Genomic DNA, 17,296 nt, shown 5'->3' on the forward strand with positions numbered 1-17,296 from the left:
AAATTTTACACGGACCCCCTAGCACCCCTTTTTAGGCCCCATAATGGTCTCCTGACCCCAGATTTAAAACCTCTGGTTTATCAGATTACATGTTCAAAGGACCTATCAGCTTGTGCATGTAGAGTTTCAAGACTGCAATTTGGAAACTCTGAGCCACCTGACCCAGGTTGGACGTGTTTCTTAAGGGAAGTTTACAGGTAAAACACTACACGCTGTTATCATGCATTACAGCACCACCTGCTAAAAATACCCAAATTAAACAAATTGATGGGTTTTTTGAAAACTAGTTGACTATTCAAGGATTGTGACCCATCTCTATTATGGTTTGTGTTGGTGCAATGACAAGTTATTTTCAGTGGCAGGTGTTCAAGACTGTTGGGTAAAGTTTAAAATTTGAATCATTACATTTATTGCAATTCTTATCATTTCAGAGGCACCTGTCACCAGAGGACTTCTTCAATGTATTTGGAATGACCATTGAACAGTTTGACCGTTTGGCCTTGTGGAAGAAAAATGACCTAAAGAAGAAAGCTCGCTTGTTTTAAACCATGCCGAATTGCTCCAGTGAAAGCCAAGATAAAACCTCTTCTCATCCATCCTGTGTGCATGGAGGGTTGAGTGGGAGAGAAATATATACGCACCTCCATTCTGCTGCATAGCTACTGTCATCCCATCTCACGCTGAGGAAGGGAGTGTGCTGGAACGCTTTCACAATGCTAAGACGATGTTCGCCACCTACCTTTGTGTGTGAATGCCGCACCACATGGTCTGAATGTTTATCTGATGATGGAGAGACTGTAGTCAGAACTGAATTCTCCATGGCTCTCTTCGTTTTTCTCTTTGATTGTCTCCTTGATCTCGCTCCTCGTCTGTCTTTGTGATTACTGCGTTCTATTCTCTCTCTGTGGAAAAAAGCACTCAATATTGAAATAAGCCACTTTCTCTATATTTTATACCATTGATAAACATGGCCAAAACTTACTTGTTTTCTTTTTGACTGCTATGAATGTTGTCCCTCTTCCTTCATACTGTATGCTCAATGTCTTTCTCTCTTGGTCTCTCCGTCCTGATGTCCCTCTCCCTGTCTCTTCCTGCCTGTCCCTCTTCTTTCCTCCTAGACATGATACTCAGCCACCGCTTGGACTGTAACATCTATCATGTAATATCAGCTTTATTGAAGCTTATCCATCTATGGATTTAGCATGACCAGGCCAAAGACTCAGTCAGAGCAAGGAGTCAACTATCTTGTGTGTGTTACGTATTTGTTTCCTTTTTCAGTTAAATTGTGTCCATTATCAGAGATTTATCATGACTTCACAGTTATTCAATAATACATGAAGTGTTATTTGTCCTGAACTTTACATACTCTCTCCATACATTCTGCACAGTATGTATGGACATATATGCTCATATTATTACCATCATCTTATCAGCCAGGCATTGTTTTGTCTTATCATAGCAAACCCTTCAGAATATTTTTGTACTCAATTTTTTTATACCATACAGAGGTTACCAGATACACCAGATAATTTATTTGCCATTTGCAAATAATTGCAACATTGACTTGGCATGGAGCCATGCCAAAGTTAACAGATACTGTTTTGCAGTTAGCAACACAAACACTAAATAAAGCATGCAGTTCAGTGATGCTTCATTTAAAACCAAATAAGATTGTGTTTTACTTTAATTGATTCTTAATAAATGTGTGTGCAGTATATTCAGAATATTGATATAAATGTCTGTTACGCTGATCATGTCAAACAGTAGGCATGCACTGCATATTGTAGAAGCATCTTATATCGGCTTCGTATTGAATTGAACTTTAAAATGTAATCATGACATTTTGTGTGAGTGATTTAATTTTTGATTTGAAAGGAGGTCTTTAGGTTTTTGAGAGACTGAAAGCAGTGTTTGTTTATTCAGACAAGTTTTCTCTGTACCAAGTCAGCTCTAGATATTTTACTCCAATATGGTTCTTTTGCTAATGCCACTAACTCAAAATAGGGTGATGAAAAACACATTCAGTAAACTCAGTTTTGACTAAAGATAACCATGTGCAACATGTGCCTATTTTGTTCAGTAATAAGCCGTCTTTGGATTTTTTATTTTTTTTTAACTGCACAACAGGGAAACTCACTGTCAGATTGTTTTACTTATTTGTTGATTGTGAAAATATTAAGTTTCTAACCAACTGTGGATATCTAAATGTTTCTTTTCATAAGGCCATAATGTATGCATTCTTCATGCAGTAAAATGTTGCCTTCTCTGGTCATGCTAAAAATCTGTAGTTCTGGGGAATATACAGTACAGTAAAGCTTGTACTGTAAAACATGGATGTGTTTTGGTGTGTGCATGCAGTGAATGTGTCTGAGTGCATAGAAGGGATCATTCCCAGATGTTGAGCTGTGCAGGATGAATATGTGAGTCTTATTTGAACAGCTGTAGAAACAGGCAAACGTGTGGGTGTATGTGGTGTTAGCATCTGTTTCAGCAGTCCAATAGTTCAGACTAGGTAAATTCAGATTAAAGTGTGTTCAATGATCTTCATCATTCTTTAACAACACTATTATAACCCTTAAAAACAGACAAGTCAAGACAAAATTAACCTGACTGCAGGTCATATTGTACCTACATCGACATTGTGTACATTTTTGAGTTTTCTAAAAATATGGTTTGCATTTGATTTTTTTCAACCTTTTATTTATTTTTCTCTGTGTGTCATGCAAGTGTCCACTTTAAGTATTAGGTCTCTTCCTGGGTGAAAGCGTGTAGGACTGTGACCCAACAGAACCCAGCAGTTTTTGAGAGTTGTTTTGAGCAGTATGAGCAGTGCTGTTACTGTAAATACAGTATGAAGAGAGTTTGTGCCCTGGTTTGACTGCAGCATTCATACAAAAAAATGTCCTTTTCTATCTAAAAAGTTTGAGATGTTTTTATGAAGTTGTCTTTGTGTTATGGCTCACAAGGTCACACCAAAAGGGTTTCCCATAGGTGTGTTACTGTGCTTGATTTTGTGTAAGCAAACTAATTTCTGCATATAACTGTGATTCTGACTGCAAAATTAATGAATTTGGGAAAATGTAAATGTAGCCTTTTCATTCACAATGTCTTTGAGTTGCTTTGCAAAAAATGATTGATATTCTTCTCAATAAATACAGCTAATTCAAATTAAGTGTTTTTCTGCAGTTATTTTTTTTTTCATTTTTTTTAAATAAATAGATAGATAGACAGAGAGAGTAAAAAAAATCCTATTAAATTTATGGTAAAACTGTCAGCTGTGGTTGCCAGATATTCAGCATAAAAAATACAGTACTGTAAGTGACCATGTCTCAGGCATTATGGGATGTCATTTTGGTGCCTGTACTGTATATTTTACAGTTCACTACTGTACAATATATATCATTAAGGGCTTGTTTTGAGCTTTTTTATTTTGAATCTGGTGCATTTTCTTCCTTAGTTTGGTTTGTTTAGGCATAAATTAACACAGCAATTGCGCTCGGTAGTCTCGATCCGATTGCAAACGAACTCTGGAGTGGTTCGCTTGTGGTGAGAATGCAATCCAACCCAATGGACCAACGAACAAAACAATATCCTATAAAAACCATGTGCATACCTAATGGATCTACGGAGAAGAAATCTGTAGGTCAGCACGTCACTGTAATTCATATCAAAATGTGGAAATAGCTTTTGGCAACCATAGTACATATACGTTTAAAATAATAGGAGTTGTTTGATAATGCCTAAGGTAATTTTAATACGGTCGCTTCTTTCTTATGGATAGCGGCAGAATAGACACAGGTAGGGCGGCATTAGCAACTTTTTGACAGATAAAAACCATCTTACATGGCTTCACTCTTTCTGCTGTTTGTATGTGCATGTGAGAGAAAGAGAGAGCTCTGTGACTGTGAGAACAGGCACTTTTCAATGCAGAAATAATGCAAAAGCAACTAATAATGGATAAAAATGACAAATGACGACGTAGATTTTACAACTTGTATCCATCTGAGTGACAGATAACATTCATTTGCAGTGCAACCTCTGTGTGGAACACACATTCTGTACCATGCTGCGACATTTTGCATAACCTTGACCAGGGACTGAAAACATTCCAAGGAAAGAATACTGAAAACTAACAAAAATTTTTGGCAGAACGTAACCCAAAACGGTAATGAAGTCCCTTTCAATTGTTCCGGAGTGAAAACTTTATTTTTTATGTTGGTAACCATATAATAACAGGCTAATTTCATTCTGATCTTTATTTTTTTAATTTTTTTTTCATGAAACCAAAGTCTAAATGGTTTATAACAGTACATGTTTGGAATTACAACACTTCCTGTTGCCCAAAAAATTTGGTTTCTCTCAAGTTTAATTCTGAAGGAAACCACTGCATCACAAATGCTTGCCTTAATGCACATTGTGGATGTAGCCTTCTGTGACATGCTGAAGACCTTTTAGCCAATTATATATAATTACTAAGTATACATGCACGGTTAATCCAGATACAGGAAAAATAATGTAAAATGTAAAAAGTACATTTCTCAGTTGTTTCCAAGTCTTCACTGAATTATTGTTAGATATGATGCAGTGATACAGATTTGAGTTCTGACCGAGAAGCAGATTTGTAATTAAAAAATAATTAAAATAATAATTCCCCCATATTGGGAAAAAAATATATAATTGTTTATAATCACTTATTTTTGTTGAGATAAGTCTCTTATATTGAGCAAGTTTTTCCAGACCAGGTCCCTTTTTATTTCCTGAGAGATCTGGTAACACTGCAACTTGTTCATCACCCACCCTTAGCACAGAGTACTGTCATTTTTAAAAAAACACAACGTTATTAACTGTTCTTTAATTTTGTTTATACCTGTTACCAATTGGAAAGGAGGTAGCAGAGTGCTGGAACCGGAACAGAAAAATACTATTTCTGTTCAGAACGAACCGAAATGAAAAACAATTCGTTTTTAGTCCCTGACCGTGACATAAACAGTACTCAAAAATGTGTACAGGTTGACAAATTATTACAGGTATCATTTTAACCAGTATATTGACATGTGAGCTAAATCCCGGAACAGCGCGCAAACATTCTGCTCTCATTGCTCACATGTGACTTTTTCTGGTCTGTTTGGAATGTTGCCTTGTGAAAGCAAACTGAACCAAGAAGAAAATGGAACATTGGAACAATTTTGGAACAAATCAAACAAGCTACAGGTCTGAAAATGCCATAATGTAAATATAGCCTACTAAACAACTGGGACTACAAGAATCTGCTTTTAATGTAATGTTGAAAATGCCCTATTATTGTTTTTCACCATAATACTTTCAATAGTTTACTGTTAAAGTACATGTATTGTCTTATTAAACATAATATACATTTTCACTGTTAACTATTAGGTAAATCCTACTTTTTACTTATAAAAATTTTAAATATAAATTTTTTTTACATTTTTTTTTACAATATATTACTGTAACATTACATGTATTGTCTTGTTAACTTATATATATATATATATATATATATATATATATATATATATATATATATATATATATATATATATATATATTACCATACATAAAGTAGTGTAGTCTAGGGCATAAGCAGGCATATGCTGTATGCCCACCTAACTTTCTTAAGATTTTGCGAATACACACCTGAAATAAGTCATGGTATGTATGGCCGCCAGAACAACGAGTAGACTTTTTAAAAAATAAATAGACAGAGAGACAGTAAAAAAAAATCCTATTAAATTTACGATAAAAACTGTCAGCTGTGGTTGCCAGATATTCAGCATAAAAAATACAGTACTGTATTTTTATAAAGTGACTATGTCTCAGGCATTATGGGATGTCATTTTGGTGCCTGTACTGTGTATTTTTTTTGCAAATGAAATAAGTGATGCTTATGGCTGCCAGAACAACGAGTAGACTTTTGACTTGGGACTTTTAATCTACTAACGAGATGCCGCAGCACCGGTGAGTGAACTGTGCTTTTTTTATTTTATTTTAAAAAGTGTACGGTGATTCTCTCTACACATGCACGGAGCTACAGGAGTAAGGAGCGCAACTGATGACATTGGCAAGAACGACAGTCCGAATAAGCTGATCGACCAATCAGAATGTTCATTTCAGACACAATTGGATATTTGCTAACCAATCATATTTTCCGTTTCAGTAAGGGGCGGGACATTTCCAGCATCTAATGCTAATGCACAAACCTGGAGTAACCATAATTTGTGCTGTAAATGTATTTCCCTGCTAAACGTAAATATATACATTTCAATTTAACTTATGCAGTTAAACTTGAAATTGAAAATACTGCATGTTTTTGCACAAGTGCTCATTTTGATGCTCTTTGCAGATGCAGGACAATTGTGTCCCTAATTTATATAAAATGTTTTTTTTGCCTTTTACTGCTGTCGGTGGTGCCTTTTTTCTCGTGATATCAAATCATTTCAATTTATATTTCTAAGTACGAAAACAATTTCACTATACACAGAAAAGCACATTATAGTACACAAATAAAACAAATAACCATTCATTCTTATGTAGGCTATATGGTAATACAAGATAACGTGTTAATGTGAACATTACTACACTCATATTAGCTACAATGCTTAACAGTTTATTGCCTATTAAAGGTGCTATTTGTAATATTTGTACTGTACTAAATCATAAAATGACCATAATATGTCATTAGAGAATTAGGAAACATGCCAAGTTGAAATACTGGCTTCTCCGATAACAATGCAACAGCCAGTATATTCTACTTTGAAGTTTCCATTCCGGGCTGGAATTTCTGTTTATGTTTTGGCATGTGATCCCACCCACTGCCCACTCACCAATAGTATTTTGACACCGTCTGGTTGCCAGATTTGTGCAAGTTTGCAGGCAAACAACACTGCAAAGCCAGTAAACGAACTGGATGAGAGATAACAGATTCCACCCGACCTAAAAAGCCTCGCCATCCATCTAAAAACCACCATGACCAGAGGTGTAGTAAAACAAGGATAAATATTAGAGATACCTTTGGAAGATGGAGACAGCTTAAAGAGCACCTATTATGGTTTTTAAACATGCCTAATTTTGTTTTAAAGGTCTCATACAAGAGATTTACATGCATCCAAGGTCAAAAAACACTTTAATTTGCTCATAATTTAAATTGCAGCATTACCTTTTTTCCCAGTGTCAGAAACGACTCGTTCAATGATCCGTTCTAAAGGATTCATTCTAAACTTTCAGAGAGCCTACTCTGCTCTGATTGGTCAGATGTCCCAGTCTGTTGTGATTGGTCTACCGCTTAGTGTAGTGTTTGAGGGCGGGTCAAAGCTGTTTGCAAGCAGCCAGTGAAGACCAGAGGCAGGTTTTTTGTTACCAAATTACGTAGGTTAGTACAGGAAGTAAGTCTGGAATTACTAACGACTCGTTTCAGGTGTTCAGAATCGGTTCTTTCTTTTGGGACTCATTAACTCCATTTGTCGTGCACTTTGATTTTTTAAACTTTGCAGACTTTTTAACATTCACACACAGCTATATAACACACTACATGAAAGGTAATGTTTGAAAAACCATAATAGGTGCTCTTTAAAGCCCAGAAATCCTTTAAAACGGATGCTGAGTTGGCTAATTTGCATGTCAACATTATTTTTTAATAATGAAGGAGGGGGTCCTTCACAGTATGCCCACCTCTTCATACACTACTACACACCACTGCATACTTAGTAGGTAACTTTACTATGTAAAAAAAAAAAAAAAAAAAAAAAAGATATTATTGATCAAGACACCAAATGTAATTTTACAGTAATATATTGTAAAAAAAAAAAAAAGGTAGAAGTGAGCCAATGAAAAATTTTTTCCCGTTACATTTACAAAATGATGGCAGTATGCTGTCATAAACGTTAACGCCTCTTAGCTCTGCTATTGGTTGGCATTTTTGTAATGCGCTTCCTGATTGGCTCATACGGTTGTCAATCTTGAGCTGATTTGACAGAAGTGCAACGGTCCCCTGACCAGAGATATGAATCTGAAGATCGGTCAGTGTAGAGGAACAACGGAGGAGATTGTCACCAAGTGTACGCGGATACAATACAGGTCCATGGTCTTAAAATAAAGTTATGGCGGAAAAGAACGAGGACGGTAAGATGTCTATTAATACTATTAATTATTATTTTTATTTTTTAGACAATTCTCTCTATTTGCCCGTTATGAAAGAGTCTTGGTCATCTATGAAATAATTTGAATATTTTGTAAGCGATGGGCATACCTTGTGTTACACTCCACAGTTTTAGCCAACATGTCTGGAGCACACACACACACACACACACACACACACACACACACACACACACACACACACACACACACACACACAAAGTTAAACCCAGTTTAAACATTTTATAATTGTTCTATGTAAAGGTAAGTATGACAGCGTTGCTTTCTATTGTTTTGCCCATTATGAATGATATCAGACAATAACATTTAGCAGCTTTAAAGGTCTCAACCTGCATTACTGTAATATTCTAGTCATTGTTTTGGAACTGAGGCTGAGCACAAAGAAGCAGGAGGCATCCTTATGAATTGTGCGCTCGTGGGGGTGGAGGAGGTCGCGCGGCAGCAGGAGTCTCGTGCAGGCATCAGCTGGCGTCTCGAGCCCTCGCCACAGCTTGTGCTGAGGGGGAGGGGCGCAGAAGTGTGGCTGAGAGAGGTATATCATAGGGGTGTTCGATTTCGAGTTTTTTGGAGTCGATTCCGATTCCCGACTCCAGCCGTTGGAGTCGATGGAATCGACTCTTCGACTCCATTTATTTTTAATCATGTTAGTTTCAAAATTCAGAGCCGTCACCAGGGATGGCCGTTCGTGAGCAGTGCCTTCCCAAGTGACATATTTTCACCCCCAAAATTGCTTGTCAGGCATGAGCAGAAAATTAACGGAATTATAAAATGTATAGTTTAATTTTCACTAGTATATAGCTCACTCAATCCACTGCTTATTGCGTCCGATTGCCGCTCTGTGATAAAGTTGAAGTTTTTCAGTAACTGCTGGTCAGTTTCTCCTACCCAAATCCAAACGGTATACTAAGTGTGACGGGAGAAGCTTACTTTAGTCTAGATGGCTTCCATGCCGATTCACTTCAATAACTATTAATAGGCATATTATGGAGACATAATAATAAAAAAAAAAAAAATTAACCATTGTTTTTAAATGGAACGTACAGTATGGTGTGTGAAGTCGCTTTTTATGTAACGTATGGTGAACATTTTAAAACGGCAGCTTTATAAACTCAACAGTCTCACCACAACGGATTAAATAGCAGTGGGTTTAATTAAGATATATTGGTGTGGTTATTGCTTTGAAAAAATATCACTAGCTTACCTGTAAGTTAACAGTGTTTCCTATTCCATTTGTTCTGGTGATGGCTCTGTGAAGATTGCAGTCTTTAATCGCATTAGACATTGCATAACTTTACCTTAAAATGACTGGTAACAATGTCATTCCCTAGTTGCTGCTCATATCCAATTTTAAGAGGGAAAATAACAAGAAACATGCTGGGTCGGAAATAATTTAATTGTCATATAGAAACTAGACAAATTGGGAGAATCTAATTCTCAAACCACTGTCCCTTACATTGATGTAATACCCTCTCTCTCTTTTGCACGCACACACATTATCTCTCACTCAAATGCACATGATGAAAGAGTGGTGTCCCACCAACCAATAGATGTTTGTAGAGGATGTGATTGGTTCTTAAGAACAGCAATTCATAATTTTGAGCCAATCACAACATGCTAATCATAAAGTTACAGGGTCGAGCAAAAGAATCGATTCCTGTATTAGAGTCGACTCCGATTCTAGGACGAGTCAGAGTCGAGGAATCGACTCTTTTGGAGTCGACTCCCAATCACTTGTATATAGCTAAATTATTGAGAATAAAGGCGATCAAGTAGTGATGGGAAGTTCGATTCTTTTCCGCGAACCGGTTCTTTCGGACGGTTCGTTTCAATGAACTGGTTCAAAAAACCGATTCACCGGTTCATTTACGTCATCACGTAATGACGTCACTATATATAATGCTAATACGCCGGCGTCATAGAATACATGCACAAACACATTCAATAAAGCCATAGTAAGGGCATATTGCTGATTATAACGTATTATTTAATTACGTTATAATAATAAGAGTGTTTATTGTCATCAGTGTTTCATTCAGTGATCTTACAATACATCCTACATTAAAGTTTTGCACCTAAAGCACCCAATACTGACACTGATATACAAACGTGGATGTTCTACACATGTTTAAAGCATAAAAAGTGATTAAACTAGTCTTAATCATCTCACCCCTTTTTACAGAAACCATGATCCAGCTCATCACAATTTCAGATATAATCTGCATGCACAATACTCAATAGTAAAATTTGTTTACACCTCTCGACTGAAGTGTTTCGCCCCCTCATTCAAGTCCTCGGTTCACGCATGCTCATCAGCTGCTCACTGATCAGCAGTTCTCAGTATTATATCCGAAAGAGGCGATTCTCAGTTCAGTGTACTGGTGACTCGCAAACTTCTGTAATCGACTCAATGTACTGCTGACGCGAGTGCTGCTGTACTCGGATCAGTGTACTGTTGACTCGAGAACTGCTGCAAATGACTCAGTGTACTGTTGATTCGAGAGCTTTAGACTGGATCATCTTCATACGCTGATAAAACGGTAATACAGTCAAGTCATAAACATATTTCCAGTATGTTTTATTTGTTACACTCTCTGTTGTTCAGCAAAATACACCTGAAACATACATTTCGCACCTTAATCACACACATGCTCAATGTCAGCAGCTCATCGGTTCTCAGTATGTTGGACATCTCCGAAAGAGGCGATTCTCAGTTCAGTGTTCCGTTGACTCGAGAACTGCTGTGAGCGACTCATTGTACTGTTGACTCGAGAGCTGTTGCGACCCGAGCGTTCAGTCCAATTTGTGAACTAGTTGGAGTGGTTAATTGCAAAGAAGAGTTGGCAAAAGCAGATATCACCAGTTCTAGGATCATATTACTCCCAGTTATCAGCTCATTTCGATTCGGAGTGTCAGGCACATCCGAGAGACAGGTTAAGATAACTTGTGGATCAGTGTTGACTCAAGATGTGAACTGTTTCAAACGATTCAGTCCGATTTGGTGAACTAGTTCAACTAGTTCACTAAAAAGAACCGGTTCAAAAGAATGATTCATTCATGAACTGGACATCACTACAATCAAGTTTATACTATGGAGTGGGATGACACATAAACCACTGGGAAAGTGCAGCTGGATTACATAATTTTCTCAGTTTTCGGTTGTCAATGCCATCTCAAAACTGGAGAATAGATTCTTATTCATGAGTCTGTGCTAGTCTGCATCCCTATGTCTCGAAGAAGAAATTTTCATGTCATTCCTAGAGTGTTTTCCTCAGTTGACCCTAGTCCTTGTTTGCCAACTTGACTATTGTTCTCAGGTGGGAATGTTTTGCAAGCTCAGAGGGAGTTTGCTCAAAGAGTTTGTTTATATAGAATTTTGGACCATGTCAAGGGTCTTTTCCACCTCCAATTCAGTCCACTGTTTTCCTCAGGGAACAGTTGACAATGGAGCGGACAAGAACCTTCATCCTGTGCAATGCTGGCTTTACTGGCTCTGAGATGTGTAAATAAAGGACAAGGCCTCCAAAGCAGCATGCTCTCATATCTCAGTGTCCAGACGGTGTCAAAACAGTCAAACAAAGTAAAGAAAATCAGAAAGAATATACTGGAACAGGTTGTGTTTGGCCAAATGCAATCCTTGGCTAGGAATATGATCATTTGGAAAAACAAAGATAAGCATGTGGACAAAGCTCTGGGTAGCGTCTTTGATCAATAGCCAGTGTAGACTTTACTGTAGATGGGTGTGACCTTGTACTCCGAGACTGCCTGTGTCCAGGGATGTTAGCGAAGCACAGTTTGGTAAAATTGGTGATAGACCCTGACTTGACCTGAACTTTCACCGGAAAAGGTATCACACAAACAGGAGGTTCTATTCAGGATGTTTTGCTTCTGAATCAGAGCAGAAACAGAATATTGTACCTTTGCCTTATTGAATCCCATCCTTTAAAAATACTTTTCCATGTATTCTTCTTAAGTAAATGCGGATGTTACTGGCAGTTTAAAATCTGTCTGGCAAAGAATGAACAACATTGAAAACTAGAGATTGTGGATTTTGCAGATACCGATATCTAAGGTGGTGGAAAAGGCAGATAACCGATTAATCGGCCAATAGTTTTTTAAAATCGATTTATAGGATGATCAAAGATTTCTGTGTCTTTCCTTACTATGATGGGCACAGATATTGAGGCTACAAGAGTCCAAAATGAATAAAATCCCAAAACTATTTTACTGTGCAACCAAAATTCCAATAATAACCAGAAAAATTCTGATTTGGTGCATAACGTAGGACTTTTAACTATAAACAAACCCGAAATACAAATAATAGAGACTTGACTCCATTTTATATACATACATACATACACACACACACACACACACACACACACACACACACACACACACACACACACACACACACACACACACACACACACACACATATATATATATATATATATACATCTCGGCATGTGTGGCTACTGGTGTATCCTGCTGGTGAAGATGCATGACTGATTCTGATAACTAGGTGAATAGTAGGGGTGTAACGGTTCGAATTTTTTATGGTTGGGTTTGTATCACGGTGTAAGGGTCATGGTTTCGGTACGGTTCGGTATTTGCTTTGTTCAGAAAAAAAATATTACTACCAAATCCAAAGAATAATCTATTTGGTAAACACTTCAACAGGTTTGCCCTTAAGTAACAATCACTGTTAATACTAGCCATGATTTGTGTGTCAGAAAATAAAAATGTTAATAATACTTAAATTCTCTATAATTTAACCAGCAGTAACCATAGTTTAACCATGGCATTTGTAGTAAAATCATACGCTACATGCATCAACATAATGTGCACTTCAAATTAATCTCAACATATATTCAATATTCGGAAGCTGTACATCACAATAAAAGGAATAACCTTGCTATTAAAATGCATACGAGAAGGGATGTTGTGATAATGCTGCTCAAGTATTTTAATAATACATGGAAATCCCACATGAACATCCCAAGTGCTTTAGTTATTGTTTCATGTCTGTTAGAATTAGCACTGAGTGCCTGCTTAAAAATGGAAAGGAGTGTGTGCAGTTTCGGCTTACCTGCGGCTCTTTCCCTGGGTGATGTCGGCATGAATGATTAATCATGTTTTACTATAACGGCCATCTTAATGCCATTAATCAAAGCGCATTATTGACGCTCGCGATAGATTACAGCCACGCGAGGAAACAGGAAGAACTTGCATGCACGTTTTAAATAAACCCTCACGCGCATTATTGACATATATTACCAGTATACAGCACTTGTGTCGAGCGATGTCTGCAAACAGTGTCTGTTTTGTAAACGTCTTTTGACCATCGCTGTTGTAATTGACTGCAAAAAGAGAATGTTCCCAGAAGGGGAAACGCAGGGGGCTTCTCTATCAGCGGCTCGTTTTCTCCACTTGCCATTTTCATCTTTTCGACACAATGCTAGCAGAACTGTGATGTCATCAAGTTGACCCACGTGAAACACAGGCAGAGCGTATTCATCTACAGATTCATTCAGATGCATTAGCGGAGGTTGTAACTGTGCCTGTTTGATGCTTTGTTTTCTTGACCAAAACTGGTGCTCCAGATGCGTCAATAAACTTGAGGTGAACCGCGGTGCCAATGCTTCCCAAACCGTGGGTGGCAAACCATACGGTTCGTTTTTTTAACAAGAACCATTACACCCCTAGTGAATAGTTAGTGGATGATCAGTATCTAAGCTGAAATTTCCTTATCTGTTTGGGACATGTCCGGATTTTCCAAGAGCAGCAGTACAGAATTTTCAGACAGATTAATATTATGGTTTGTTTGAGCTGACCCAGTCTGCTCATATCAAAAGACCATAAGGAGTGTGTGTGTGTGCATGTGAGTGTGTGTTTGTGACAGTGTTACTAAATAGGGAGGTAGAGAGATGGATTAAAAGAAAGAAGGAAGAGAATTGATAGAGAAAGAAGGGTGATCAGAAGTCATTCACTGTCAATGAGAGTTGGCAGTTTGATGAGACAGCAACAAATGGTGACCTGACAAAGTTGAGCAGAGTTTCATTTTATGCAAACAGCACAGTGATTTTGTGACCTAATGTGATGTTATCACTGCCGTGTGTTTAGCTTAAGTCTGTTAAAAATATGAATAATGGATAAAAAACTTGCTTTTGTACCCAGCTCTGCCATCAGCCAACTAATACAGTTTTCTCTTTTATAGTGGCCAAATGATCTCCAGTTCGCCATCTAAGCTGCCTTTCCTCTTTTGTGATTCTAATCTAGTAGTCTCTGCCTTAGGATAGTTTCACAGATGAACAGAGTCTCCCGTGGGTTTATACTAGTCTGCCTCAGGATGCGGCATGTAGCTTAATTGTGTGCGTGAGTGTGTTTGTGTGTCAGACGCAGCTGGAAACAGCTGCTAATTCTCTGTTTGTCTTGCAGAATTCCTAATCACTTCTTGAACTCTGATGCTGATTCTATGGGAAGTTGTATACTGTAAGTAAATGAAAAGATTTGAAGATTTTTCAACATTTCTGTCACTTTTTATTTAATGTTGATGGGGGATTGTAACTGGGAATGATCATGAGCAGGATTCATACTCAAATGCATTACTCACATGAATGCCACAACTCAATGTGTCAAAACATGTGCATTAACTGCTAGACCACAGCTCTGATAGACACTTTGGGCCCTATTTTAAGAGCGCTACCGCTAAGTGCAGCGCTTTGCCATAAGTCATCTGCATTCCATTATATAGTCCATTCCATGTCAAGTACCAGCGATATAATCAAAGACTGCACATTCTTTTTTGTTTTCCTTCTTTTTCTTTTTTTTTTTTTTTTTTTTTTTGATTTTCTCCCCTTTTCTCCCCAATTTGGAATGCCCAATTCCCAATGTGCTCTAAGTCCTCGTGGTGGCGTAGTGACTCGCCTCAATCTGGGTGGCAGAGGACGAATCTCAGTTGAGTCTGAGACAGTCAATCTGCGCATCTTATCACGTGGCTTGTCAAGCGTGTTACCGCGGAGACAAAGCACGCGTGGAGGCTTCACGCTATTCTCCGCGGAATCCACGCACAACTAACCACGTGCCCCACCGAGAGTGAGAACCACATTATAGCGACCACGAGGAGGTTACCCCATGTGACTCTACCCTCCATAGCAACCGGACCAATTTGGTTGTTTAGGAGACCTTGCTGGAGTCACTCAGCACGCCCTGGATTTGAACTCGTTATCCAGGGGTGGTAGTCAGCTCGCTGAGCTACCCAGGCCCAAGACTGCACATTCTTAAGAATTTGGTAGTGTAAATGGGCTACATGCAAAGAATTAGAAGAATAGAAATAAGGACATATGTTCTTTTGTGCATTAACAAAATGCACAAAATTCTAAATGTTGAATGTCAGGAATATTTCTATGATAGTGACACGCTCCTTTTATAAGCATGGAGAATGTGGTTTGTGTCAGGATTTGGATTTACGTTTTGTTAAATTATAGAAAATTTAAGTATTATTAATCATTTTTATTTTCTGACACACAAATCATGGCTAGTATTAACAGTGATTGTATCAGAACGCACTTCCCTTCTACCGGTCGATTTTGATTTTGAAAAATGTAATTCATTTTTTGAAACACAAAAAAATTAAACCCAAAATATTTCTAAATTAAAATTATACTTCAAACGAAATGAAAATATAATAATAATTAAAAAAAAATCATACCAAATCCAAACATTTTACTCTGTACAACTTCTTCCACTGGCCCCTTTTGCCGTGACTTAAAAATCACTCTACGACAACAAGTGGAAAAAAAACAATATAAATTAGATCATAAATAGATAATAAATACATAAATATGTATAACATATTTATAACATATTCATGATATATTTATATATGAATATAACATATTCATACTCTCAAGAGCGACCCCTAATGTCACTACATCGACACAACGTCTCGTTCCCTCCATCAGGGAAGGAGGTTACAACAGTAACCAAGACGTTTTGCACTGGCATGAAAATTGCACTTAGAATTAGCGCTCTCACGAAAATTGGATATGACTTTGCACTTGGTTGTAGCGTGTAGTGCTGCGCTTTGCGCATTCACAAAAATAGAGCCCTTAAAGATTTTGATGAGAGCTCTTGTTTTTCATTGTAAGATAAATGTGGTTATAAATGAACGAATCAATTAATGAATAAATGTTACATTTATATAGCGCTTTTCTGACACTACACTCAAAACGCATTACACAGTGAACAGGGGACTCTCCGCAACCGCCACCAGTGTGCAGCATCCACCTGGACGCTCACTACACACCAGCTATTGGTGGAGAGGAGAGAGTAGAGTTATAGAGCCAATTAATGCAGGGGGATTATTAGGAGGCCATGATTGATGAGGGCCAAATGGGGGAATTTGGCAAGGACACTGGGGTTACACCCCTACTCTTTTTGAGATGTGTCCATGGGATCATGGAGTTGTATAAATGGACTTTATAAAATGATTTAGTGTTATTTCACACTTGTTCACATTCTCATTCTGATGTTGGAGTCTGTGGTGTATGTATAATTCTGTCTTCTGATCTCTTTTCTCTCTGTGTCTTTGTCGCATTAAGGCTTTTTTATACACTGTCCTGTTGTGTTGATGTGAGCTGAAGGGCCCTTTGAGAGTACAGAAAGACTTCTGACTCTGTCTTAAGAACTGTCTGTGCAATGTTATAAAATTTTATAGTCCTATTAATTTATTCTTTAGGTTGAAGTAGTTAAACAAGTTATCAACGTTTAAACTCGATTAAACTGGACTTTATTATAATTATAGATCAGGGGTCTTCAGTCTTTTGCAACCTTTGTATGTTGTACACATTTAAAATGTTGCATTTTAAGCCTGACCCATGCGTATAGGACCATATTAATGTTTTTACATTGTTATGATGCTTTCATTGCAAAGTCATCAAAATAATCATTAATGATCCACAGAGTCATATATCTGTGTATTACATTTTGACTTTACCCAATGCATTTTAGTGTGGTAGGGACAATGAAATATTTAGCTGAACTGAGCTTCTTAACTTGAGCTTAGGTCAAAAGTAACTTAATATTGTGTTTTGGTTTAATGCATATTTTAATGTTTCTCACC

At 37.5% G+C, this 17,296-nt stretch overlaps 2 protein-coding genes across 4 annotated transcripts in view; both read left to right on the forward strand.

Annotated features, from left to right (window-relative positions):
• The window catches only part of LOC127422752 (actin-binding LIM protein 2-like), a 94,266-nt gene extending 91,094 nt beyond the window's left edge, over positions 1-3,172 (forward strand). The window contains exon 22 of the mRNA XM_051666466.1: positions 432-3,172. Coding sequence (XP_051522426.1) covers positions 432-545 — 114 coding nt within the window. The 3' untranslated portion in view covers positions 546-3,172. The remainder of the gene's footprint in view (positions 1-431) is intronic.
• Positions 3,173-7,992: 4,820 nt separating this feature from the next.
• Positions 7,993-17,296, forward strand: part of afap1 (actin filament associated protein 1) — a 111,626-nt gene continuing 102,322 nt past the window's right edge. The window contains exons 1-2 of one of the 3 annotated variants that reach the window (XM_051666458.1): positions 8,033-8,136; positions 14,611-14,664. In XM_051666458.1, the coding sequence (XP_051522418.1) occupies positions 14,637-14,664 (28 nt within the window). In that variant the 5' untranslated portion in view covers positions 8,033-8,136; positions 14,611-14,636. Of the gene's footprint in view, positions 8,137-14,610; positions 14,665-17,296 lie in introns of all 3 variants that reach the window. The other 2 variants (XM_051666459.1, XM_051666460.1) reach the window with 2 other exon arrangements.

Source organism: Myxocyprinus asiaticus, chromosome 32 (genome assembly GCF_019703515.2).
Source record: "Myxocyprinus asiaticus isolate MX2 ecotype Aquarium Trade chromosome 32, UBuf_Myxa_2, whole genome shotgun sequence".
Taxonomy (NCBI): Eukaryota; Metazoa; Chordata; class Actinopteri; order Cypriniformes; family Catostomidae; genus Myxocyprinus; species Myxocyprinus asiaticus.